We start from the raw sequence: 26097 nt of genomic DNA, 5'->3' as shown, positions 1-26097 counted from the left end.
TTTTCATCCCGTATATGAAAAATTGTCCCATACTCCATCTTTAGTAGAAATTTCCTGCTGCTTTCGTGTAAATTTTCCTTGTAATGGGTTTGCTTGTGACATATCCATAGCCCTGTATTATTTGCTACTAATATTTTTGTTTCTGTGGCAGATTTAGTTTTGTTCTTTAATTTTTGCCATGCCTGCAATATCATCAATGAAAAACTAAGCATTTTATATTATTTTGCGGCCAGAATTGCCATTGTTAATGCCTTTCAAATCTTTTCCCATTCTCTTACAATTTCAAATTGTTGACAAATACTTATGTGAAAAGGCTTTCTTGATACCATTGTAATCAACAAATCAGCATGTTTATATTCAATGTAGCTTAAAAGTTAAAATTTCATATCATAATTGTTTACTAGTGTACTGATAGGGTTGAGTCACCATGTATGTGGTGGGAATAATGCTACGTAAGGAATGTCTGGAGGTGGAAAGTACAGTCTAGTTTCATGATAGGATCAAAGGTGTTGTGTCATTCTGGATAACAACTTATAATTAGTTGTGAATTTTTAAGCTGCATGTGAGAATATTACAGATGAACTTCCATGTGATCAGACCTGTAATTATTATTTGCTTGGCCCCCAATTAAGCACTCTCACTTTCACCACCTGTTGTGTAGAGTCAGTCCAGCAGTGATCCGACATGTCTATAATTTAGTTACAGCTTAGGCAGCTGCAGATAAGCAGTGTCAGGAACATGTTGAACCAGCAAAGGATTTGATGAGATGAACATCAGCATCTGAGTCATATATTTGTAAAGTAAGAATCTGCTTCGGTAGTAATGAGAACTTATTTATTAAATAATGGAAAATCGATTGTAAAGAGAATTTATGTATTAAACAATGAAAAATCTGGGATGGACTAATGACAATCATTACTTTGGAAAGTTGAGCTTGCTTACTCCCATTTGTAAGCAAGCTACGAACAGCCAGCAAACCAAGTCATTGCGTTCAGCAAGGGGCTCAGCCTCCTTGCTGGCCTCGATGACTTGCTCGGCAGGCTGCTTGTAGCTCCCTTAGACTTGCAAGCATGTAAGCTGAACTTTACATTTTGACTGGCCTAACTGCCATATATATAGGATTGTTTTAAATTAATTGTCAGCACCTGAGGATTGATAATGCTCTGAAGCTGGTTGTGCAGTTAATAAATTTTCATTACAGTTGAAGCATATGTTGCTTTACAAATAATGGAGTAGTAGCATATGGTCACCTCTTGACAGTCGGAAAGCCACATCATGTCATTGCGAACATTGTTCCTCCAAACTCTTGGCAAGATCCCAGGCTGTTGGTTTTATTACAGGCTGTAGAATATTTTTGCCTCAGATCATCACATCACAAACTGTATATTTTGTAGAGTTTTAGCAGTGTCTACTCATGAGAAACACTCTTCTTATGAAAAATACCAACATTAACTGTGGAGTGCTTGGAGCAATTTCAGTCAGTAACAAATCACTGAATAGGAGAGGTGTTGAACCACGAATGGGCACTTAAACAAGACTTAAAACTTTGCTTGTTTTTTTACGAATTCGGTTTCAAGCTAGATGTAATGCATGCGCACATGGCTACAGCAGGGAGAGTTGGGGGAGGGTGGCTGACAGCTACGTAGAATATGGGGGAAAGAGAAAGCAGGTGTACGAGCTAAGAACATGACATGAACACCAGCACCTGGCAAATTCGTGAAGCACACAACAGTGGTATAGAGGAGTGGATTGGGAGGGGTTGACTGAACGGAGGAAGGGGAGATGGGGCAAGAGGGTGTGGGTTCTGGGTGAGTGAACTTAGGCTCTTGGGATAGTGCGGAGGTGGGTGTGGGGTAGGAGGCTAGGAGAGGTTGAAGCCAGGAGGGTTATGGGAAGGATGTGTAAGAGGTGCAACTAGCATTTACGTAGTTCACAGGAGCTGCTGGTATTAGGGGAGGGTAAGAGGCAGGGGCGAAGGATCTAGATTGAATGGGTTGTGAAGCAGCTGTTGAAATCGAACATTTTGTTTTTGGCAGCATTTTCCACTGCTGGATGGTCAGCTCTGTTCTTGTCTACAGTTTGGCAGTGGCCATTCATTCGGATATGTATGTGGTACACCACAATCACTGCAAATGTGATGTCCTAGTGCTGTGTATTTACCCAGCACACTGTGAACATACAGGGTGTGTGTGTGTGTGTGTGTGTGTGTGTGTGTGTGTTGCATTTTAATTGTAAATTATTTACAAACTCTCTACGTATATGATTTAGTATGTGAAAACATTTGATGTTGGAGCAAGACCCTCTAAGCGCTCTTACAGATAATGTGAGGGAGTGAAGGTGCGGGCATTTATCAAAAGCAAATGATATTACTGTCCCTTCCAAAGTTTTGGGGTTGCTAGTCTAATTGCTGTCAGTCCTGACTAACTCAGAGTTTCTCGTAGTGACATGCTTTAATGAAATCTTCTTGGTTTTCAAGCAGTGTCATTCAAATAAAACACTTGAGCTCTCAATGACTTTCTCTGCCATCTTTGTCAAGAATAAAAACTGCTGACTGCTTGGGCTGGCGCAATTTCCAGTTTATATTGGCGCAATTTCAACATTTTGCATCTATCAGATAGGACAGAAGCTACACATGAGCAGGAGGAGTTCGGCAGCTGTGGACCACTGCGGGACCGAGTGACATCAGGTGGCACTGGGAATCGGCACAACATTTGGAATTGTTGCTCCCACCAACTTACAAGCATCAAGCATCCGTCTTTGCTTTCTTTTGATGCCCAAAGCCCTCCCTAACACCCCACTATGTATGTACCCCCTGTCTCTGTTTACAACCCTATACGCAAGGTAGTGGTTCCAAACACAATAGTTCACAGAGCATAGATTATTTTGGTTAGTGGCAACCTAGTCTGAACTGCAGCATTTGAGATGGATATTCACAGGGAATTATTATAGCAAGGGAGACATTTTAAATGCTTTCAAGTGTCACTTATGAAGGAAACTGTGTAAGTTGGCTGGTTTTTTGCCATACTGTGAGGGAATGAGCAGCAAGTTAGGATGTGTGCTACAGAGACATGGACTGAGACTAGTGTTCCAGCCTGCCCCCTAAATACAAAATATGCTGCGCCCCGTTAAAGACGACATAGTATTTGTGTGCCCAGTGTGTATGGTGTCCTTTGCAAATGCAGCAGCATCTACATAGGTCAAACTATTTGTACAGTTATGGAGTGTTGTACCGAGTAAAAAAAGGCAACTTGAGTAGTCATCAATAGCTAAGCATGGCCTGAAAAATGGACACAAAATACTAGAGTCTTGGTTCATGCATCTGAGATTAAAATAAGCAGCAGCAATTTTAACAGAGTGGGGAAGTGGGCATTGAATATTGAAAGAAAGCAAAGATGGATGCTCAACACTTATAGGGAGGCAAATTTGCCACTGGCCCCTTGTGCCACCTGACATTTGTCAGTCCAATGGCAGCCTGTAGCTGCTGGGAACTGACCAACTTGCCTTCCGTGCATAGGTCATTTCGGCCCTCTCTGAGTGGTGCAGTTGCTACAATTGTGACAGTGTGAACGAAAATCAGTGTCGGCCTGGGCAGGCGATGATTTTTACTCCTTATGATGATGGTGAAGACAGCCATTGAAAGCTAGACTTTTATTCAAAATAGTGCGACTTTAAAACCAAGAAGATTTTATTTATTCAGTCTTGATGAAGGTAGGGTTGGTGGTTGGAGGGGGTGACGTGTAAAGCATAACTCTGCAAAACATGGATAAATTTTAGCCAAACTTGGTACATATGGTTTACTATCCAGGAAAGCATACTGCCGGGATAAGACAGTCCTGATACTCCCGTTTATTTATTAATTCACTTGGAGTGGAAGTTAGAAATACTGTATATATTTAAGTTTTTCTTTATATTAATATTACAGTGAAATTCTAAATTATTTCATTTTATAATTTGTATACTGTATTTGTTCTTTTAAAAATATGTAAATATACATAACAAAGACTCTCATTCATTTTGCTATTTAAGATTGAGATAAATAAGTAACTGGCCAAACAACTGTGTTTCTGTTTGTATTCAGTCTACACAACTTTACATCCTAAGAACTGATTTTTTTCATAATTTTGTAGATAATTGTTAAAGGAATAATACTGAATCTGCAGGTGGTGGTACCTAAAGCAAAAGGTGAGATACTTGGGGTCGTGATAGTAGAGTCAGGCTGGGGATCAATGCTGCCAACAGTTGTGATTGCCAACCTTGCACCTGCGGGAGCTGCTGCGCGTTGTGGGCAGCTCAATATTGGTGACCAGATCATCGCAATCAACGGTGTCAGTCTTGTTGGACTACCTCTTTCAACATGCCAGACATACATAAAGGTTAGTGGTTGTGTTATGGTTATATTCCACTAATAAGACAATATATCAGCAAAACACACACGAGAGCGCGCGCGCGCGCCCGCCCTCACGCACGCGCGCGCGCCCACACACACACACACACACACACACACACACACGCACGCGCGCGACACACACACACACACACACACACACACACACACACACACACACAATATAAGGAATGTGTTAAATATTTTAAGGAAATAAATAATTAAATGTCTCGTGTATTAGAATACACAACCAGCTATAATTACATTATCTTCTTTGGCAAAGTCTTTATGCAAAGAGTCTAAATCACATACGACATCATGGAGTTCTGCTTTAGGTTTAAAAATAATAGCGACCTGTTATTCAATACCAGAAATGTGCTACTACATTCCCCTCAAGTGACAACTGTCTGACAGAAAGAATTTCTAGACCATTTACCCTAGACTTGCATCCTTACATTGAGAGTCTTCAGAGTACTGAAATTCTGTAAGATCTTTAAACTGAAGTTTAAAGATTTGCAGAATCTGCTAAATCTTTCGCCATGGTTGGCAGTTATGTTTTCAGTTTAGTAATTTTACCTGTTAGCATTACTGCTGGATGCTGCAACTATTAATACTAATTGAGCAGTAGCCCTTAATCAATTCAACGAGCTCAATTTCAAAACAAAGTTTTCACCCACCCCCCCTCCCCACGCCACCCAAGTAAATTGCATCACAACATCCCCCAATACGAGATTGCAGCCAGTATTTGCAGTGTTATTTCTCATTTCTTAATGCCTGTTTTCACACTATTACTAGCAGCACTCAGAACGTTTTAACAGTACAGTAGTGATTATTGTTCATTAATGATTGTGCAAATTTAGTGTGTGCTTATTTTGCATAAAATGTTTGGTTAAGAATATTTTTTTGACAAAATATGATATTCAGTATTTGGTTAAAAGTATTTCTTTGGTGAAGTATAATATTCTGCTAATTTGTGATTGAGTATTTCACTAAGTAACGTCATCAGATAAATTTACGCAAGTGAAGATAACAATTTCATGATTTGATTCCTTCTACAGAGATTGAGAGGCGAGTCTGTGTTCATTGAACATGCATAACCAAAATTTGGTGACATAAATTAATAATCATTAAAATCTGGAGAACATTAGGTAACTGAATATCATCACCTATGTATAATTTAAACAATTTAAGTAATGCACACCAGGAAGGATCTTGGGAGGCACTATTGTTACCTGTTCCATATTGAATTGTTATTTGGAGTGACATCTCGTGGCAGTGATTTGAGCTGCAATCTACCACGCCGCCCAGTCTGCCCACCTGCAGCGTGCCTTATCCCACACTTTGCAATGTAACATCCCTACAAGGTGCCCTCTGCCATGCAACATTGGTTCGAGGTGCCCCCTGCCACACAATGTTGGTGCGAAACACCCTCTCCCATGCGGTGTTCGTGCGAAGTGCTGGGATAAAAAAAGGAACTTGTTTTAAAATTGGCTCCTCCCCCCTCCCCTCACCACCCCTCCATCGCCACTCTGTCTTTACAAAGTAAAAGATCTGTAAGACATATATTTAGTAATAGAACCCTTTTGTAGATCTGATCACAGTAAAGTCTAAGAAGTCATTAAAAGCAGCAAAGTTCATGCAACACTGAGCATTAGTCTTTGAAAAAGCGTAAACATTTTTTGTATGAAAGAGAGAATCATTCAGACTGTTTTGTCCACGATGAAGCCTCTCTCATGTTAATGCTGCAGGTATTTGTCAGTAGTGGCATACAAATTGTGTATCAATTGTCTTGAAGGCACTAGTTTCCTGTGGATAAGCAAGTAAACTTTGGAGTATCTTGCCATGCAAACCACAATAGCAGCAAATTTAATGTATGTAATCAGCTCTTCTGGCAAATGTTCGAATAACGTAAGTAGATTAATATTTTTGTAGTTGTTTCATGTTGTTGTTGGTTGCAGTACTGTGTGCATCAGCTTCTTCTTTCTATTATTATACTTCACTCATTCCATGTCCATGAACACGCCTCCTCATAGCTCGATCAACAGAACACAATATTTTCTACTAATACTGTGTGTAAATTTACCATGTAATTTGTAATGCTGTTATTGTGCCCTTCAGTCTGAAGACTGATTTGATGCAGCCTTGACACTGCTCCAGCCTGTGCAAGCCCCATTGTCTCCGAATAACAGGACCATTTGAACCTGATTACTGTATTCAAGTCTTGGTCTCCCTCTACAACATTTACCCTTACACTTCTCTGCATTACCAGACTGATGATTCCTTCATGCCTCGGAATGTTTCCTATCGAGCAATCCCTTCCTTTAGTCAAGCTGTAATCTGTAGCATTCTTCTGTAGCACCACATTTCAAAAGTTTGTATATTCTTCTTCCCTGAACTGTTTATCATCCACATTACACTTCTATAGAATACTGCACTCCAGACAAAAGCTTTCATAAAGACTTCCACATAGTCCTCATTTTTAGAAATGCTGTTATTGTTAGTGACATCAACATACATAGCCCATAAGGAACCATACGGCGTTTGGCAGAGGGTACCCTGTCATTTGCTTTCCTGTTCCACTCACAAATAGAGCATCGGAGAAACTACTGTCTACATGCCTTCAAATGAGCCTTAATTTCTCCTATCTTCAGAGTCATTCCCTTGGCAGCAGTAGAATCAATCTGTAGTCTGCTTCAAATGCCAGTTCTCTAAATTATTTCAATATTGTTCCTCGAAAAAAAAATGTCGTCTTCCTTCCAGGGACTCAGATTTCAGTTCTCAAATCATCTCTGTAATACTTGCATGTTTGAGCCTTCTGGTAACAGATCTAGCAGCCCTCTTCCTTTAATCTGACCTGGTACGGATTTAAAGTACTTGAGCAGTCCCCAGGAATTGGTCATTTCAGTTCTATGGTTGGTTTCCTTCACAGATCAATCACACTTTCCTAAAATTCTCACAATAAATCGATGCCGATCATTCACCTTCCCTAATACAGTTCTCACTTGCTCGTTCCATTTCTTAATGCTTTGCAATATTATGCCTAGATGTTTAATCGACACGACTATGTCAAGCAGCATACCACTAACTGTGTTCAAACGTTATGGATTTGCTTTTCCTACAGTCTGTGTTAACTTAAATTTTTCTGCAATTGGATCTAGGTGCCATTCATCACACCAAGTAGAAATTTTGTCTAAGTATCTTCTGTCCTCTTACAGGGACTCAACTATGACATCTTCCTGTATGCCACAGTGTCATCAGCAAATGGCTGCAGATTGCTGCTCACCCTGTCCACCAGCTCATTTATGTATGTAGAAAATAATAGAGGTCCAATCGCACTTCCCTGGGGCACTTCTGATGATACCCTCATCTCTGATGAATATGTGGCATCAAGGGCAACATACTGGGTTCTGTTATTTAGGAAGTCTTTGAGGCACTCAAATATCTGGGAACCTATTGTGTATGCTCATACCTCTGTTAACAGACTGCAGTGAGGCAACATGTCAAATGCTCTTCAGAAATCTAGGAATATGGAATCTTCCAGTTACCTTTCATCCAGGTTTGCAAGATATCAGGTGAGAAAAGGATAAGTTGAGTTTCACACAGGTGATGATTTCTACAGACTGTGCTGATTCATGGACAGAGACTTTTCAGTCTCAATAAAAATTTATTAAATTCAATAAGAATATATTCAAGAATTCCACAACGAACCACTGTTAAGATATTGAACTGTAATTTTGCTGGTCCATTCTTTTATCCTTGTGTACAGGAGTCAGCTGCGCTTTTTTCCATTTGCTTGGAACTTTGTGCTGGGTGAGATATTCACTATAGCCAATGTGCTTTTTATAACCCCTTTCTTCAGCCATCATCAGTTATTTTTCAGAGCAAATAGCAAAATTTGTCTTGTACTTTTATTGTCTCATTTCCTAACCTAATTCCTTGAGCATCACCTTATTTAATTTGACTTCATTCCATTATCCATGTTTTACTGTTGATGTTAATCTGTCCAAGAAACTATCTATTTCTTTCAACTTGTTCTTCCAAGTCCATTGCTATACCTGACAGAATTACAATGTCATTGGCAAATGTCAATGCTTCAATTTCTTCTCTCCAAACTTTCCCTTGGTTTCCTTTACTGCTAGCTTAGTGTAAAAACTGAAGAACATTGGGGTCAAAAAGTACAGAGTGTCCCACAAAGGCAGAACTTTAAGTGGAACAAAAATAATTAAAACTACAAAATTTAAAGTCATATAGATGGTCAAGAAATTGCTGATGTTTCACTGTTGAAGATCTTCAAAATGTTCTCCATCAGCAACAATACAGTGTCTGACACACTGTGGAATAGATCTAAACATGTTACGGTTGCCATTGGACTAGATTCAGATGCAGATGCAATTACCTCTCTCATGTCATCGAGTGTACATGGCTTTGTGACACAGATGGTGTCCTTCAGAGCAACCCATAGAAAGAAGTACAAGGTTCTTGGCTTGGGAGATCTGAGTGGAAACTCAAAAATTCCTCGTTGGCCTATCCACCACTCAGCAAATGTTCCATCCAGGAATTGCAGCATGTCACAATGGTAATGTGACGGTCCACTGTCTCAGTGAAAAAATAACCTTCATCTCGGCACAGCTGGTGAAGAGTTGGTACAATTCATTCTTGCAACATGATAAGGCAGTCTACATCTGTCACTGTTCCTTCTAAGAAGAATGGGCCTACAAGCCCTTTGCAGACATACCGCACCACAATGACACCTCAGGAAGAGAAGCAGCTTATTCTGCTGTAATGTGGGGATTATCTCTTGCCCACTACACAGCTGTGGTGATTGATGGTTCCATTCAGTTGAAATGTCACCTCATCAGACCAAACAATAGCATCAGTCAAATGTTCATTGTCACAAATAAATTCACAAGATTAGAGGTATTTGTATGGATCGTCCCCATTCATCATGTGAAGCAACCTTGGGAATGTACGGTTTCCACATTGCGTGCCTTAAAATGCAGGTGAATACTTGATTTGTTTACACCTGATTCACGTGCAGCTTTGAAAGCATGTACCACTGCATCCACCCCTCTTTCCTCCAAAACTGATCTCTTCTTGCTACACTGTTCCTTCTTCAGATCACACATATTTCCTTCCTTCTTAAATTTGTTGTGTAACTTCATTATGGTTACAAGTGATGATTGTGGAGTATCAAACTCTGCCCATCATTGTCTCAACACTTCTTTCATGTTTTCACATGTCCAATAACACTTTAAAATCCACTTTCTTTGCTGCAAGAACAAGTGTCCACCTATTTTGTTGTTTATGTATAGTTAGTGGCAACTGAAAATAAACAAAAGGAAAACAAATCAGTGGCTACACTTACTAGTCAGGAGGGCACCATATAATCACAATTGAATCAGCTTATCACCCTCTTATTTACTAAAGTTGAAACAATGTAAACACCTTTGTGGGACACCCTGTATGTTTGTAAAATTGTCTAGTAACATGTAAGAATATTGTTGTAGTATTCATTCTGAAGACTGGTTTCATGCATCTCTCCATGTTTGTTTATCCTGCCTCTACATCTCAGCATTAACACACCAACCTTCTGTACATAATTTGAAATTGCTTACTGTAATGAAGCCTACAGTTTCAACCTCCCACACCCACTTCCCTCTGTTGCCAAATTAATGATTCTTTGGTGCCTCGTGTTGGGTTCTGTCAACCTGCGGCTTCTTTAGTCAAGTTATACCATACATTGCATTTCTGCCCAATTTGATCCAGTACCCCTTTATTAGTCTCATGGCCTATCCATCAAATCTTCATTATTCTTCCGTAAGACCACATATTACAAAATCTGTTCTGTTCTTGTCTGTACTGCTTATCATCCTCATTTCACTTCCATTTATGTATATACTCAGAAACAAATACTTTCAGTAAAGATGTCCTGACACTTGAATTTAAATTCAAATGTTAATAATTATGAATTGCTTAGGAATAAAGGAGATGACTCACTGAAAGGCAGAAGCACTGCATCATCGATATGTACACAAACAAAAGGTACAGAGCTTGGCTAGCTTTCGGAATGTGCTTACTGCCACCCCCCCCCCCCCCCCCCACACACACACACACACACACACACACACACACACACACACACACACACACACACACACACACACACACACACACACACACACACACACTGGGGGGGGGGGGGGGGAGGAGGACCAGACCAGGAAGGTTATGGGAGCGAAGGATGTGCTGTAGGCATAGCTCCCATCTGCGCAGCTCAGAAAAAGCTGGTGGTGGTGTTGGTGGGGAGGATCCAGAGGGCACAGGTTGTGAAGCAGCCATCGAAATCTCACATTTTGCTCTGCTGCACAGTTTTGTCACTGGGTGGTCCACCTCCTTTTTGGCAACAGTTTGCCAGTTGCCATTCATTCTAGGTGATAGCTGGTTGATCATCGTACTAATGAAAAAAACACTTTGCAGCAGAGCTGCTATATGTAATGACTGCTTTCACAGGTGGCCTGGCCTCTAATGGCGTAGGATTAGCCTGTGGCAGGACTGCAGGTGGTGGTAATGGGTGGGTGGATTGAGCAAGTCTTGCATCTGGATCTTATACAGGGGTTATTATCCCCATGGCAAGGGGTGGGGGGAGGGAGTGGCATAGGGATGGACAAGGATGTTGTGGAGATAGGGTGAGTGGCAGAACACCACTTTAGGAGGGGACTGGAAGTATCTTCAGTAGGATATTCCCCTTTTCAGGGCATGGTGATTGATAATCAATGCTCTGACAAGGGATGTGGTTCAGTTGTTCCAGTCCGGGATGGTGGTAGATGACGTGGGGGAGGGAGGGTGCTTCTTTGTGGTTGGTTCTTGGGATGGATGTGAGGATCAAGTGTGTGTGAGGATATGGCATGGGAGATCTGTTTGTGAATTAGGTCTGGAGGGTATTGCCTGTCTGCGAAGGCCTTTGTGAGCCCTTCAGTGTACTGGGCGAGGCAGTTCTCATCGCTGCAGATGTGTCTACCGTGGGTGGCCAAGCTGTACGGGAGGGATTTTTTGATGTGGGAGGGGTGGGATCTATCAAAGTGCAGATATTGTTGATGATTGGTGGATTTGATCTGGACCGAGGTGTGGATGGAGCCATCTGAGAGGAGGAGGTCAAAATCTAAGAAAGTGGCACAGTGAGTGGAGGAGGACTAGGTGAAGTGGATGGGAGAGAATGTGTTTAGGTTGTGGAGGAATGAGGGTAAGGTGTCCTGGCCTTGGGTTCAGATTATAAAGACATCATCAATGAACTTGAACCAGACTAGCGGTTTGGAGTTATGGGAAGCTAGGAATGTTTCTTCTAGGGTGCCCATGAAGAGAAGAGATTGGCATAGGATGGTGCTATGCGGGTGCCCATGGCTGTGCTGTGAATTTGTTTGTATACCTTCCCTTCAAAGGTGAAGTATTTACAGGTTAGGATGTAGTTTGTTACATGTACGAGAAATGAAGTGATGGGTGTGGAATCTGCATGTCATTGGGAGAGGTAGTGTTCAAACGTGGCAAGGCCATGGGCATGAGGGATAGTCGTGTATAAGGAGGTTGCATCAGCAGTGATGAGTAGGGATCCGGGAGGTAAGGATGTGGGGGATGACGGAGAGCCGGTGCAGGAAGTGGTTGGTGTCTTTAATGTGGGAGGCTAGGTTTTGGACAATTCGTTGGAGATGTTGATCGACAAGGGCTGAGATTCTTTCGGTGGGGGCACTGTAACCAGCCACAGTGGTGCACCCAGGATTGTTAGGTTTGTGGATTTTGGGGAGCATGTAGAAAGTGAGTGTGGGGACAGATGTTGGGGTGAGTAGGGAGATGGATTGAGGGGAGAAGTTCTGGGAAGGGCCAGAGGATTTCAGCAGGGATTGGAGGCAATGTTGGACTTCCAGGATGGGGTCACTCTGTCAGAGCTTGTAGATGGAGGTGTCGGACAACTGGTGGAGACCCTCTGCTGAGACTGCCAGGTAGCCACTGCAGCTCAACACAGCAGTGGAGGAGCCTTTGTATGCTGGGAGGATGATCAGGTCAGGATCCATTTTTAGGTACTGTAGGGTAGTTCGTTCTTCTGCTGAAAGGTTATTGTTTTCAGGGAGGGACTGGGGGAAGGACGGTGAGGCCAGGTTGGAAGTTAGGAATTCCTGGTATGTGACCAGGCAATGATTAGGTGGGAGTGTGGTAGGGTCACAGTTGGATGGTAGTATGAATTGGGACAGGCAGGGTTCGTTGTTGGGATTGGCTTGGCTTGGCGTTGATTGGAGGCGTTGGTGGCAAAGAAGTGTTTCCACTGTGAAGAGTGATGGGAGGAGAATAGGTATGTCACAAGTCCAACAATTCAAATTCAATTCAAATGTTAACGTATTCCTGTTTTTTGGAAAAGCTTTTCTTACCTGTGCTAGTATTAATTTTATACCCTCTTTAATTCTGCAATTGCTTCACAGATGGTGTAGCACTTCCGCTTCCTTAAGCGTCCTATTTCCTAATTCATCCCTTCACAATTGCCTTATTTAATTTGACTTTATTCCATTACCTTTGTTTTACTTTCATTGATGTCCATCTTATGACCTGTTTTCAAAGTTTATTTGCTGTCCCTGACAGAATAACAATCTAATCAACAAACCTTAAAGTTATTGTTTCATCTTTAGGCAATAATGTTAATATCTCCAGTGCTTCTATTTAAATTTTTTTCGTTGTTCATGTCAAATATTGCTGTTAATTAATTTCCTTCATGTTTAGGAAGCCTTTGCTCTTTCTTGTGTGTTACTTCCCATGAAGAAGAAACTACCTGTTGCTTTTTAAATTTTGTTTAGAACACCAAGAATCAGACTGTTGTGAAACTGACTGTAGTGCCCTGTGCTCCTGTTGTTGAAGTCAAGATCAAGCGGCCAGACACAAAATACCAGCTTGGCTTCAGTGTGCAGAATGGGGTGGTAAGTTTGCAGTCTGCATATTGTAACACTGTTACTTTCTTGTCAACTCTAGAGGATTGTGATTCAAGCAGAACACTTAAACTGAAAATCTAGATAATTTTTCTAATAATTCTGAAGAATTCGCAAATATTTTAGAATAGAAATAATACTGATTTTTATATAAAGCATTACATTTTTAATTTAAAACAATAGAAAAATGTACTTATAGAATTATTTATTTGTCATCATTGAGCATTATGCATGCTATTGGTGTTAATAGATAGTACAACTTAAAGAATACACAATGAAACATTTAATAAATCAAGCAGACATATAAATCAAGTGGATCTGCACTCAAACACACAATGAGTATGAGTTAAAATGTTAAATCCTCGTTTTGCAGTCAAAAAATTCCTCTATGGCATAAATAGTCTCATTTTTAAGCTAGTTTTGTAGGACATTCCTAAAGTTATTTGATGGGATAGTATGTGCTTTTGGTGGCAATGTATTAAACAGTTTTACTGCTACATATGGATAGCTATTGTGAGTTTTGCTGGTCAGTCTTACCTTTATGGTGTGTATTGTGACAGTGAAATAATTGCCTTAATTTATAGCTCCCTTTGTTTTCATTTATGTAGACGAGGCTACTAAATATAAATCAAACAATGGAAACTCCAGGGAGGAATATCAAAAATGTAGGAAAAGATAGATTGCTACTTTCCGTAAAGAAGACAAGCCAAGTTGCAGACGGGCACAATTAAGACACTCGCATTTCTTTGCTTCCAATCCCTCCAACCAAAACCACTCTAATCCCAACATTGAACCCTGCCTCTACCAGTTCGTACCACCATCCAACCGTGATCCTCCCCCTCCCATCCAACTAACCACTGGTCACTTTCCAAGAATTTCTTACCTCCAACTATCCTCACCATCCTTTCAACATGCTCCCCAAAATCCAACAAACCCAACAATCCTGGATGTCCTGTTTTGGCTGGTTATTGTGCCCCCACTGAAAGAATTTTGGCACTCATTGACCAACTCCTCCAACCAGTTGGCTGTAATCTAGCCTCCCACATCAAAGACATCAACTACTTCCTAAACCAACTCTCCATCCCTTTACCTCCTGGATCACTACTCGTCACGTTTGACACCGCCTCTCTATACCCCAACATTCCTAATTCCCATGGTCTTATCGATATTGAACACTACCTCTCCCAACATCCTTCAGATTCCAAACCCACTATCTCATTCCTCATACATCTTACTAACTTTATCCTAAACCACAACTACTTCTCATTTGAAGGGGAGGTATATTAACAAATCTACAACACAGCCATGGGCACTTGCATGGCACCCTCCTGTGCCAGTATTTTTATGGGCCATCTAGAGGAGATCTTCTTATCCTGCCAAAACACCAAACCCCTAGTCTGGTTCAGGTTCATTGATGACATCTTCATGATCTGGAACCAGGGCCAAGACTCCCTGTCTTCATTCCTTCACAACCTCAACACCTTCTCTCCCATCCGCTTCACATGTTCCTCCTCAGCCCATTATGCCACCTTCCTAGATGCTGACCACCTCCTCTCTGATGGCCCCGTCTGCACCTCTGTCCACATTAAACGCACCAACCACCAACAGTACCAGCACTTTGACAGCTGTCATCCCTTTCACACTAAAAAATTCTCCCCGTGTAGCCTAACTTCTCGGGGATGGGATATCACAGTGACTAAAACTACCTTGCTCAGCATGTTGAGGGTCTCACCAAGGCCTCCACAGAAAGGCATTATCCCCCCCGCGCACTAAAGGTATATGTGAATGTTGCAACTTGACGCATCTTCTTTACAGTAATCAGCAATCTCTCTTTTACTTCTTGACACAGACAGCCAAGTAGATATATTGTTTTTGAAAACATGTGTTACACATCTGATAGCCTTTTTCTGCTACACATAATCTCTTTTTGTACCAATGGAGCTGCCTCAAAGCAATTGCAATATGTTGTGTGGCTTTGAAAAAAAAAAAAAAAAAAAAAAAATCATAATAGGAGGTGGATATCGTGTTTTCACTCACATGCTCTAAATTTATGTAACATGTATATTACTCTTGATAATTTAGTGCATGTAGAAAGTGTGGAGGTTCCAGTTTCATTTGAAATCCAAGTGTACACCAAGAAGTTAGACATATATACAGTCGTCATTCGTATTCCATGAACAAAAAAATTACATATTCATTTTTATTATGATTTACAATTTATCATTGTCTTTAAACTGCACACTAGAAATTGTTTAGCTTGGCTTTGCGTTGTTCGCTTAGGTCCTCTGTCATTTCCAGTTGCATTTAAAGTGGTATCATCAGCATGCAGAACACTAGGTAAATCATTAACCAAACAATAAGGGTCCCAGTACGCAAACTAGAGGCACACCTCTTGAAACAGCTGAGAATCCAGGGTTCATACCATTGATGTGTACCTTCTGCTTCTGACCCCTCTGTAACAGTTCTAGAGTCATTCCAAGAAAGTCGACGGTCAGTAGCACGGAAATACTCAGATTATGCAGTACTGGTTGGTGTCGACTGTAACTAAGTATAGACTGGGATGTCTATGGATTCATTACAGGGGTTACAAACAGAAAAAACTGTCCTGTTCTTTTTCAGCCTGCTGAAATCTACAGTAGTTGTCCCTCTACATAAAAAAGGAGATAAGTAGTGTTGATAACTACCACCCCATTTATATTGTAGCAATACTTTCGAAAATAGTAGAACATTGCATTTGCAAACATTTCACCTGTAATGGAACACTAACAAACACTCGGTACGGCTTCAGGGAAAATTCACCTACACTGAAAGCTGTTGAAAATGTTGTTTGAACAATATTCAGTGCCTCTGAAGCGAAATCATCTGTGCAGGTCCTACCGATTGGCATGAGCAAGGCATTTGACTCTGTGAGTCATCAGGTTCTAACAGATAAACTGAGGTGCTATGGCACGGTAAATGCGCACTAGGAAATGGGCCAATTCCATAGAGCTCTCTTTGTAAAATCAGATTGGGATTCCATATGGACCTGCTGATTTATTTGCTTGCAAATCTTTCAGTTGTTTCTCTACACTAGGGGCACTTATTACTACGTCGTCTACATGGTAGTCTGTCTAATGGTCAAATGATGGTGTGTTTGCATGATTCTCCTGTGTGAACACTTTCTTGACTGTGAAATTTAAAACTCTGGCTTTTGTTTTGCTGTCTTCAACTGCCACACCAGATTGGTCAACAGGGGACTGAATGGAAGCTTTACATAGGACCAGAATTTTCTCAGGTTCTCTGGCAGATCTTTTGCTAAGGTGTGAGAGTGGTAGTTGTCGTATGCTTCGCACATAGATCTTTTCATAGATGCACGAATGTCTACTAACCTTTGCTTGTCATCATTTGTGCATCCTCTTTTGAACCGAGAGTGCAAAAGCCTCTGCTTCCTCGCCATCTGCCGAATTTTGTTATTGCACCATGATCGGTCTTTTCCATCCATTATCCACTTAACTCTCCACACCATGATTTATAATCTACTTAAACTTTGCCCATAATTCCTCTACATCCATCTTGCTGGAACTAAGTGATGTCAATACAATGTCTGAGTGAGACGCTAACAACTGCTTACCTGCTCTATCTAGCAGAAAAACTCTCCTAGCCCTCTTGAGTGTTCTATTAATTTTCGTACAATAGTCGCTATACCCCCCAGGGGGTCCACAACTCTTTTGTGGATACGTGCATGGCGCCCCGAGCTATTGCAGCCTTCTTTCTCTCCAGGGCTGCATTTCCTTCCCCTCCCCCTTCCCCTCCCCCTCCTTTCCCCTCCTTGCTCCTTTCCCGTCGCCCTCTCCTCTCCCTCTCTTGGTGTCCTTGCTTATGTTGGCCCCCGCTATCCTCCTGGTCCTGTTGGTTTTACACTCCGGCTTTGTTGCGTAATCATCTCCTCCTTTTGGCATTCCTTGGTCCCCCTCTGGGGTTTGACCTCTGTTACAAAATTTCTCCTCCGTAGTGTGAGCCATTTGGGGAAGAGCACCTTACCTAGTGTCTCCGACGTGCGCCCTCCTAGTACATTCCACCTTTTCTTTCACGTCGTTGTCTGATGCTAGGGTGCATAGCCAGCACGGTAGCCAGCCCGTGTGGTGGGGTTGCCATGTACTCTTTTGGTTGAGCCCCCTGAACACACAGGGATCACACTTCTGATACCTGAGCTGTGACCTCCTCATGCATGCCTTGGAGTGGTTGCTCGTCATCCTGGAGCATCGGAACTCCCGGCAATGGCCACCGTGCCAGACGGCCCTTGCTGTGGCTGGGTGGCACCCGTGAGGAGAGCCCCTGATCGGAGTGGGTGGTATCAGGGCGGACGCTATGCAAATGAAACGCATACGGGTCCAGAACTCTGGCCGTTCTTCTGCGGCCGTCTCTCTGCGTGGAACTGATTCTTCAAGTGATGCTTCTCTTGCCCCTTTGGCCTTCCCTTCCATGACTACCCCCTGGGAAGAGGGTCAGGCCCGTCGGCTAGGGGCGAAGCCTTTCCCCTGTTATCTAGTTTGCACCAGGACTGATGGAGATACTTTCACCAATACCAAACCTTTATTCTTTGTGGAACACATTGAAGACAAGTTTGGCGAAGTGGACTCCCTGAGCAAGATGCGGTCGGGTTCGTTGCTGATCAAAACTGCTTCAGCTGCCCAATCTGCAGCCCTTCATGCCTGTACCCATCTTGGCACAATTCCTGTGTCCATTACCCCCCACCAGTCTCTAAATATGGTACAAGGTGTGATTTTTCACAGGGATCTCATCCTTCAAACTGATGAGGAACTTCAGGACAATCTCGGACGGCGGGGTGTTCACTTTGTTCGGCGTGTTCAGAAGGGTCCTAAGGACAATCGCATTGATACTGGTGCCTTTATCCTGGCCTTTGAAGGGGATATCCTCCTTGAGAAAGTTAAGATTATGGTTTATCGATGTGATGTGAAGCCGTACATCCCACCTCCTATGAGGTGTTTTAAGTGTTTGCGTTTTGGACACATGTCTTCCCGCTGTTCACAGGCCCCTCTCTGTTGTGACTGTGGACGTCCACTCCATGAGGGGAGTCCCTGTGTTCCCCCTCCTGTGTGTGTAAATTGTCATGGTAGTCATTCTCCACGTTCACCAGATTGCCCAGTATATAAGAAGGAAAAGAAGATACAGGAGTATAAGTCCCCCGATCGTTTAACCTACACACAGGCCCATAAGAAATATACACGTCTTCACCCTGTGTCCATGACATCTAGTTACGCCTTGGTTACATCTTCACCCCTTCCTCCCCCTTCCTTACCCCCATCCCAGACCCCTCTCCTTCCCCCCTCCCCTGCGGCTCCCACACCTTCTCCAGTGCTGCTCCCCCTCCCCAGCCGGAGAAGTGTCCCACTCCTTCGGCGTCTGCCGGTCAAGGGTGCCTCTCCCGGAATGCCCCTTCCCGGCACCTTCCAGGCCAAAGGTCTGCTGCTGCGCGACGACCGCGAGAGCCGCGGTCTGTCAGCCCCGAGGTCGCCCGGTCTCTTTCTGTTCCTGATCTTGGTGCAGCTGGCTCCTTTATGCCACACAGCCCTCCTCGATCTCAGCCTGAAAAGAAGAAGAAACATAAGTCCCGGGACAAAGAGCTTCTGGTGTCACCGGAGGTCCCTTCCCCAACTTCACAACCGTATTCTGACCCGTCGTTCATGGATGTCACCCCCTCCTTGTCGGTGATGGGTGGGGACCCGGCATTGTGACTGGCTTTAGTGTGTTCAGCCCCCATTTAAACCATCGTTCTGTGGTTCTCTAATGGAATTGTAATGGTTACTATCGTCACCTTCCGGAATTGAAATCCCTTCTTTCGTCCTACTCTGCAGCTTGTGTGGTTCTCCAGGAATCTCATTTTACTGATGCTCACTCACCGACCCTCTGTGGGTTCCGTGTTTTCTGTCGAAATCGGGTCGGACCCCTGCGGGCTTCTGGTGGCATTTGTACATTGGTCCGTACAGACATTGCTAGCACGTGGAGTCCTCTTCAAACTACATTGGAAGTGGTTGCTGTTAGGGTCCACTTAGACTCTGTGGTCACATTTGCAATCTTTATCTCCCTCCTGACAGGACTCTTACACCTGCTGCCTTAACTGCCCTTCTTCAGCAACTTCCTCCTCCCTGCCTCCTCTTTGGGGATTTTAATGCTCATCATCCCTTGTGGGGCAGTGCCTTTCCATCTGGACACGGTCTTCTTATAGACCAATTTATTGCAGACCACGACTTGTACCTTCTTAATGATGGCTCCCCTACTCATTTCAGTGTTGGTCATGGTACCTTTTCTGCCATTGATCTTTCTTTTTCTTCTCCCTCTCTCCTCCTTTCATTACACTGGTCACCACACGACAACCTTTGTGATAGTGACCATTTCCCGTTGATTATCTCGCTCCCTTCCCGCTCCCCGATGAACAGGTTACCTTGTTGGTCTTTCCAACATGCCGATTGGTCTCTATACACTGCACAGGTCGTGTTTTCTCCCTCTTTATCGGGTTGTATTGATGATGTCCTACATGACATGTCTGGCACGATTGTTCGCGCTGCTAGCCTTGCTGTCCTGCGCTCATCTGGGCCATTTCGTCGCCGGCAAGTCCCATGGTGGAATATGGCCATTGCCATTGCCATCCGTGATCGCCGTCGAGCTTTGCAACTCTTTAAGAGGCACCCATCCGTAGCCAGCCTTACTACCTTTAAACGCCTCCTCGCTAAAGCCCGTTATTTAATCAAACAGAGCAAGCGGATATGTTGGGAACGATTCGTTTCTTCCCTTGGTTCTACTGTCCCTCTGTCACGGGTATGGGCTACACTTCGCTCTCTCCAAGGTTGCCATCGGCAGTCCACCCTCCCAGGCCTTCACCTCCCAGATGGCCTTTGTACGGACCCATTAGTTCTTGCAGAATGTCTTGCGACCCAATTTGCAGTGGCCTCAGCATCAGCCTCCTATCCAGCTGCTTTCCTTCACCTGAAACAGCGGGCTGAAGCTTCCACCTTATGTTTCACCCCTTGTGAGTCAGAATCTTACAACAAACCTTTTACTGAATGGGAATTTCTTTCTGCTCGATCTTCTTCTCATGATACGGCCCCTGGCCCAGATTCCAGTCATAACCAACTGCTTCAACATCTCAGTGCTCCACAACAGCAACATCTTCTTCGGGTGTTTAACCGTATCTGGCTCCAGGGCGACTTCCCTTCTCAGTGAAGGGATAGCATCGTGGTTCCTGTCCTTAAGCCTGGTAAGAACCCCCTATCTGTTGACATCTATCGGCCAATTAGTTTGACCAATGTTGTTTGTAAGTTACTTGAACGGATGGTAGCCAGTCGGCTCAATTGGGTCCTCGAATCTCGGGATCTATTGTCCCCTTACCAGTTTGGCTTTCGAGAGGCATGGTCTCCAATCAATCATTTACTTCGCTTGGAATCCGCAGTTCAGCAGGCTTTTTCCCAGCGCCGCCATTTGGTTGCAGTGTTTTTTGACCTTCGCAAGGCCTATGACACGGCCTGACGCCATCACATCTTACTTACCCTTCATCAGTGGGGTCTTCGGGGCCCACTCCCGATTTATGTCCGGCAGTTCCTATTCCATCGGTCATTCAGAGTTCGAGTTGGTACTGTTTTTAGTTCTCCACGGACCCAGGAGACGGGCATCCCACAGGGTTCTGTCTTGAGTGTCCTTCTTTTCCTAATTGCTATCGATGGACTTGGGGCCTCTGTCGGTCCCTTGATCGCCCCTGCCCTGTATGTGGATGATTTTTGCATTTGGGTTAGTTCCTCCTCGATGGCATCTGCAGAACGGCAGCTCCAGGGAGCTATACGGCATGCCTCTGCATGGACCCTCTCACACGGGTTTCAGTTCTCTCCTTCAAAATCGCGGGTGGTCCACTTCTGTTGCCGTACTACGATCCACCCTGATCCAGAGCTCTATCTCGATTCACAACGATTGCCTGTGGTCCCACAGTTTCGTTTCCTGGGTCTTCTTTTTGACAACAAGCTCACTTGGCTGCCCCATATCAGACTCCTGAAGGTAGGATGTTTCCGTAAACTCGATGTCTTTCGCTTCCTTGCCCACTCCTCTTGGGGTGCGGACCATTCCCTCCTTCTCCGTCTTTATCGTGCTCTAGTTCTGTCTCGCTTGGACTATACTTGTCAAGTTTATGGTTCAGCTGCTCCTTCCACACTGTACGTGCTGGATCCAGTCCACCATCGTGGTATCCGTTTGGCCGCCAGTGCCTTCCCTACTAGCCCTGTTGATAGTCTCCTGGTTGAAGCTGGGATCCCCCCCTTTCTGTTCGGCGGTCCCAGCTTCTGGTATCTTACGCACTCGCTACCCGTTCCTCTCCTACTCATCCTTCCTATTCTATCCTGTTCACAGACCATGGACGTCGCCCACCCGACTACCGCCCATGGGCGGGTTTACCGGTTGGGCTCCGCCTTGCATCTCTTTGCCATGATTTTCAGCTTCCTTCTTTTTCCTGTCTTTCTCGCTCCCTCCCCTCCACCACCCCTTTGTTAGTTCCTCGACCTTGAATTCAGATGGATCTCCGCCGAGGTCCAAAAGATTCCATCCCCCCGGTGGTGTTCCGTTCCTTTTTCCGCTAAATTTTATGGGAGTTTCGGGATGCTGTTGTTTTTTACACTGATGGCTCTAAATCAGCTGTCCTCTGTTGGAATGGAAAATCATCTGCTGCCACCTACATGTGAGGTTTTTACTGCGGGATTGATGGCAATTTCCCAGGCCCTTACCTTTATTAAAGAGTCCCAACACAACCGCGTTTTGTTATGTACGGACTCCATGAGTGGCCTTCTGGCTATTGACCGGTGGTTTTCCCGCCATCCCTTGGTCTCTGCCATCCATGACCATCTCGCTGATATTCACCGTGCTGCTTGTTCCATTGACTTCCTTTGGGTCCCTGGCCATGTGGGTATCCCGGGTAATGAGCTCGCTGATTGTTTGGCTGGGGGATTAGTCACTTACCCCCCGTTTTCTGTAACCCCTCCTGCAGCAGATTTACGGCTTCACATCAAATCCCACTTCGCACAGTCATGGGCCAATTCTTGGGAGGCTACTCCCCTGTCTAATAAACTTCGTGCGATTAAGGTGACACCAGGCCCGTGGCGTTCTTCCTTTCGCCTCTCCCGAAAGGACTCGACCACACTGTGTCGTCCCCGCATTGGCCATACCAGGCTGACCCATGGTTTTCTTTTGCGTGATGAGCCACCCCCACTTTGTGGTTGTGAAGCCTTCCAGTCAGTAGCCCACATTTTGGTTGAATGCCCCCTTCTTTTGGCTCTGCGTGCTAAGTACAGACTCCCCCACACTTTACCTTTGATGTTGGCTGACGATTCCCGGATGGTCTCTCTGGTTCTCGGTTTCCTCCGGGAAAGTGGTTTTTATTCTCAGTTTTATGGTTTTTAATCTCTCTCTGGTGTTGGGGCAGGGCGGTGAGTGTTTGGGTGTCTCCCATTGTAAGCCGTGTTTGGAGATTCCCGATTCACCTCCCTGACCATGCATACATGGGGCCTTCGCGGCCGCCTCCCTCTTTTTATTCGTTCCTTTTTAATGGATCGACAGTTCAGGGTATGTGTGGGTTCTGTCCTGTCAGACACCTTTCGCCAGGAGAATGGGGTGCCACAGGGCTCAGTTTTGAGCGTCGCTCTCTTCGCCATCGCGATCAATCCAATAATGGATTGCCTCCCAGCTGATGTATCAGGCTCCCTTTTCGAGGACGATTTTACCATCTATTGCAGCGCGCAGTGTACACATGTCCTGGAGCGCTGTCTTCAGCGTTCTCTTGACCGTCTTTACTCCTGGAGTGTCGCCAATGGCTTCCGTTTTTCTGCCGAGAAGACGGTCTGTATTAACTTCTGGCGCTACAAAGAGTTTCTCCCACCGTCCTTACGACTCGGTCCCGTTGCTCTCCCAATCGTGGAGACAACAAAATTTTTAGGTCTTACATTTGACAGGAAACTTAGCTGGTCTCCACATGTGTCATATTTGGCTGCCCGTTGTACCTGTTCTTTAAATGTCCTCCGTGTTCTCGGTGGTATGTCGTGGGGAGCGGATCGAACTGTCCTGCTTCGTCTATATCGGTTGATCGTCCGCTCCAAGCTGGATTATGGGAGCTTCGTATACTCCTCTGCACGGCCATCCATCTTACGCCGCCTCAACTCCATACAACATCGGGGTTTACGACTTGCGATCGGAGCGTTTTATACTAGTCCCGTAGAGAGTCTTCATGCTGACGCTGGCGAATTGCCACTCACCTACCGGCGCGATATACTGCTTTGTCGGTATGCCTGTCGGCTACTGTCAATGCCCGACCACCCGTCTTATCGTTCCTGTTTTTGACGACTCTCTCGACCGTCAATACGGGTTGTATGTCGCTGCCCTGCTACCCCCTGGAGTTCGCTTTCATCGCCTCCTTCAACACCTTAATTTTTCACTCCCTGCAACCTTTCGAGTGGGCGAGAGCCACACGCCATCTTGGCTCCAGGCTCAGGTTCACGTTCACCTTGACCTCAGCTCACTCCCAAAAGAGGTTACCCCCGGTTCGGTCTACCACTCCCGTTTTGTTGAACTTCGTTCGAAGTTCATCAATATGACCTTCATTTATACAGATGGCTCAAAGACCAATGACGGGGTCGGGTGTTCTTTTATTGTCGGGGCACAAAGTTTCAAATACCGGCTCCATGGCCATTGTTCGGTCTTCACAGCTGAGCTCTTTGCCATCTACCAGGCTGTTCTTTACATCTGCCGCCACCGACATTCTGCTTATGTCATCTGCTCCGATTCCCTGAGCGCCATCCAGAGCCTCAGTGATCCGTATCCGGTTCACCCTTTCGTGCACCGGATCCAACGCTCTCTTCAGCAGCTGGTGGACGTCGGTTCTCCGGTTAGCTTTATGTGGGTTCCTGGCCATGTCGGTATCCCTGGGAACGAAGCTGCAGATGCCGCAGCCAAGGCTGCGGTCCTCCAGCCTCGGACAGCTTCTTGTTGTGTCCCTTCGTCGGATTGTAGCAGGGTAATTTGTCGGCACATTTTATCGCTGTGGCATGCCGATTGGGCTGCACTTACAGGCAACAAGCTTCGGGCCTTGAAACCTCTTCCCCGCGGCTTGGACGTCCTCCTCCCGCCCTTCTCGGTGGGAGGAGGTCGTTTTGGCCCGGTTACGCATTGGACACTGCCGGTTCAGGCATCGCCATCTGCTGACGGCAGCGCCGGCGCCGTTCTGCCCATGTGGGCAACTGCTGACGGTCCGCCACATTTTAATGTCCTGTCCGGATTTTAACACACTGCGTCTTGATCTTAACCTGCCATGTACTGTAGATGCCATTTTAGCGGCTGACCCACGAGCAGCTGCTCGCGTTCTTCGTTTTATCAATTTAACAAACCTCTCTAAGGACATTTGATGATACTGTTTTTTAATCCTATGCCTGTCAGTCTGTCTTTTATCGTGTTTTCCCTTTTAGTTGTTGTTTTAAACTTGTGCCTCGCGGTGCATTCTTAACGTAGTCAGGGCACTAATGACCATTGAAGTTGTGCGCCCTAAAACCACAAAAAAAACCTCCCTGACCGAGATTTTTCTTCCCCTTTTACTCTGTTTCCCCCCCCCCCCCCCCTTTTTGGGATTGGTTAGTCTCCTTTTCCCATACGTATTTCTACATTCTAGCGGTTGCACCTTTTAAGTCACAGGTGGTCTTGCCTATGCTGCTTCAGCATAGCGTTGGGTTCGTTCTCTTGCTGACTTCCCCCTTTTCGTTTTTTACCATTGACAACATGACTGCCCTTTTACATTTTTCCCTTTTTCCCTTTTATTGTTCTGACTTTCCTGAGATGTCCCATTAGCGGAATGGACCATATTTGAAACAAGGGACTGATGACCTTGTTGTTTGGTCCTTAAACCTCAACCAACCAACCAACCAACCAACCAATAGTCGCTATAATGACATCATGATCGCCAATCCCCATTTCAATACTGACTAGCTACAGATATTTCCACTATGAAGTGGTTGTAATATAATGTCCACTTACTGAAGGAACAGTGAAATTTCTAATGGAAATACATGTTTGCCTGTGATAGCTCTATTGATTGGGATGAAGTTAATATGGAGGGTGATACAGGAGTCTTACGTAATTTGTGATGTGATTTTACTTTTGAAAATAAAGTGAAAAAGTCCTATGAAGATGTGTCACATTTTTGATTATTATGGAACTGGAGCAGGTTGAAGACTACACATACCCATGAATGTATAAAGACAAGTGAAAATATTACTTATCAAAATGCTGTGTAGGCACTATGGTGAACAGAATAATGGGAAGATAGATGACTGATCCATCCTACATGAGATGTGGGGGTTCTCCAACAGATGGCAGCACTGCGACTTCGCACCGGGGCCACAACTGAAAGTATCCCCGGAATGTGGTCGTGGGTTGGATCAGGGAGCAGTCTTGAGGCTGTCTGTGTGTCATGGTTGAGAGTTGTGTAATTGAGCAAGTCCATTGTGTCTGTGAATTCCAGAATGACACATAATTCACCCATGCAGAAAGCATGTTTCCCTGATCAACAAACCACCTGTGCCAGGGTAATTCCCAGTGTTTTTCAAACATTACATGAATCCGGAATAATACCCAGTGTACTTGTAACATCAGAATGTGAGGTCGTCCAGTCAGTTAAGGAAAGGGAAGACTTTATTGCGCTGGTACACTGGAGTCCCACCTCCAGTACACAGT

The 26097-nt window shown here is 44.5% G+C and overlaps 1 protein-coding gene across 6 annotated transcripts in view; it reads left to right on the top strand.

The window, feature by feature from the left end:
- LOC126483630 (uncharacterized) overlaps window positions 1-26097 on the top strand; it is a 497523-nt gene that overhangs the window by 457579 nt on the left and 13847 nt on the right. For all 6 annotated transcript variants that reach the window (XM_050106684.1, XM_050106680.1, XM_050106683.1 and 3 more), the window contains 2 exons: window positions 4161-4373; window positions 13219-13338. In XM_050106684.1, the coding sequence (XP_049962641.1) occupies window positions 4161-4373; window positions 13219-13338 (333 nt within the window). The remainder of the gene's footprint in view (window positions 1-4160; window positions 4374-13218; window positions 13339-26097) is intronic.

This window comes from Schistocerca serialis, chromosome 6, assembly GCF_023864345.2.
Source record: "Schistocerca serialis cubense isolate TAMUIC-IGC-003099 chromosome 6, iqSchSeri2.2, whole genome shotgun sequence".
Taxonomy (NCBI): Eukaryota; Metazoa; Arthropoda; class Insecta; order Orthoptera; family Acrididae; genus Schistocerca; species Schistocerca serialis.
The sequence above is the reverse complement of the archived record's forward strand: the minus strand, read 5'-3'. Positions and strand labels throughout refer to the sequence as shown.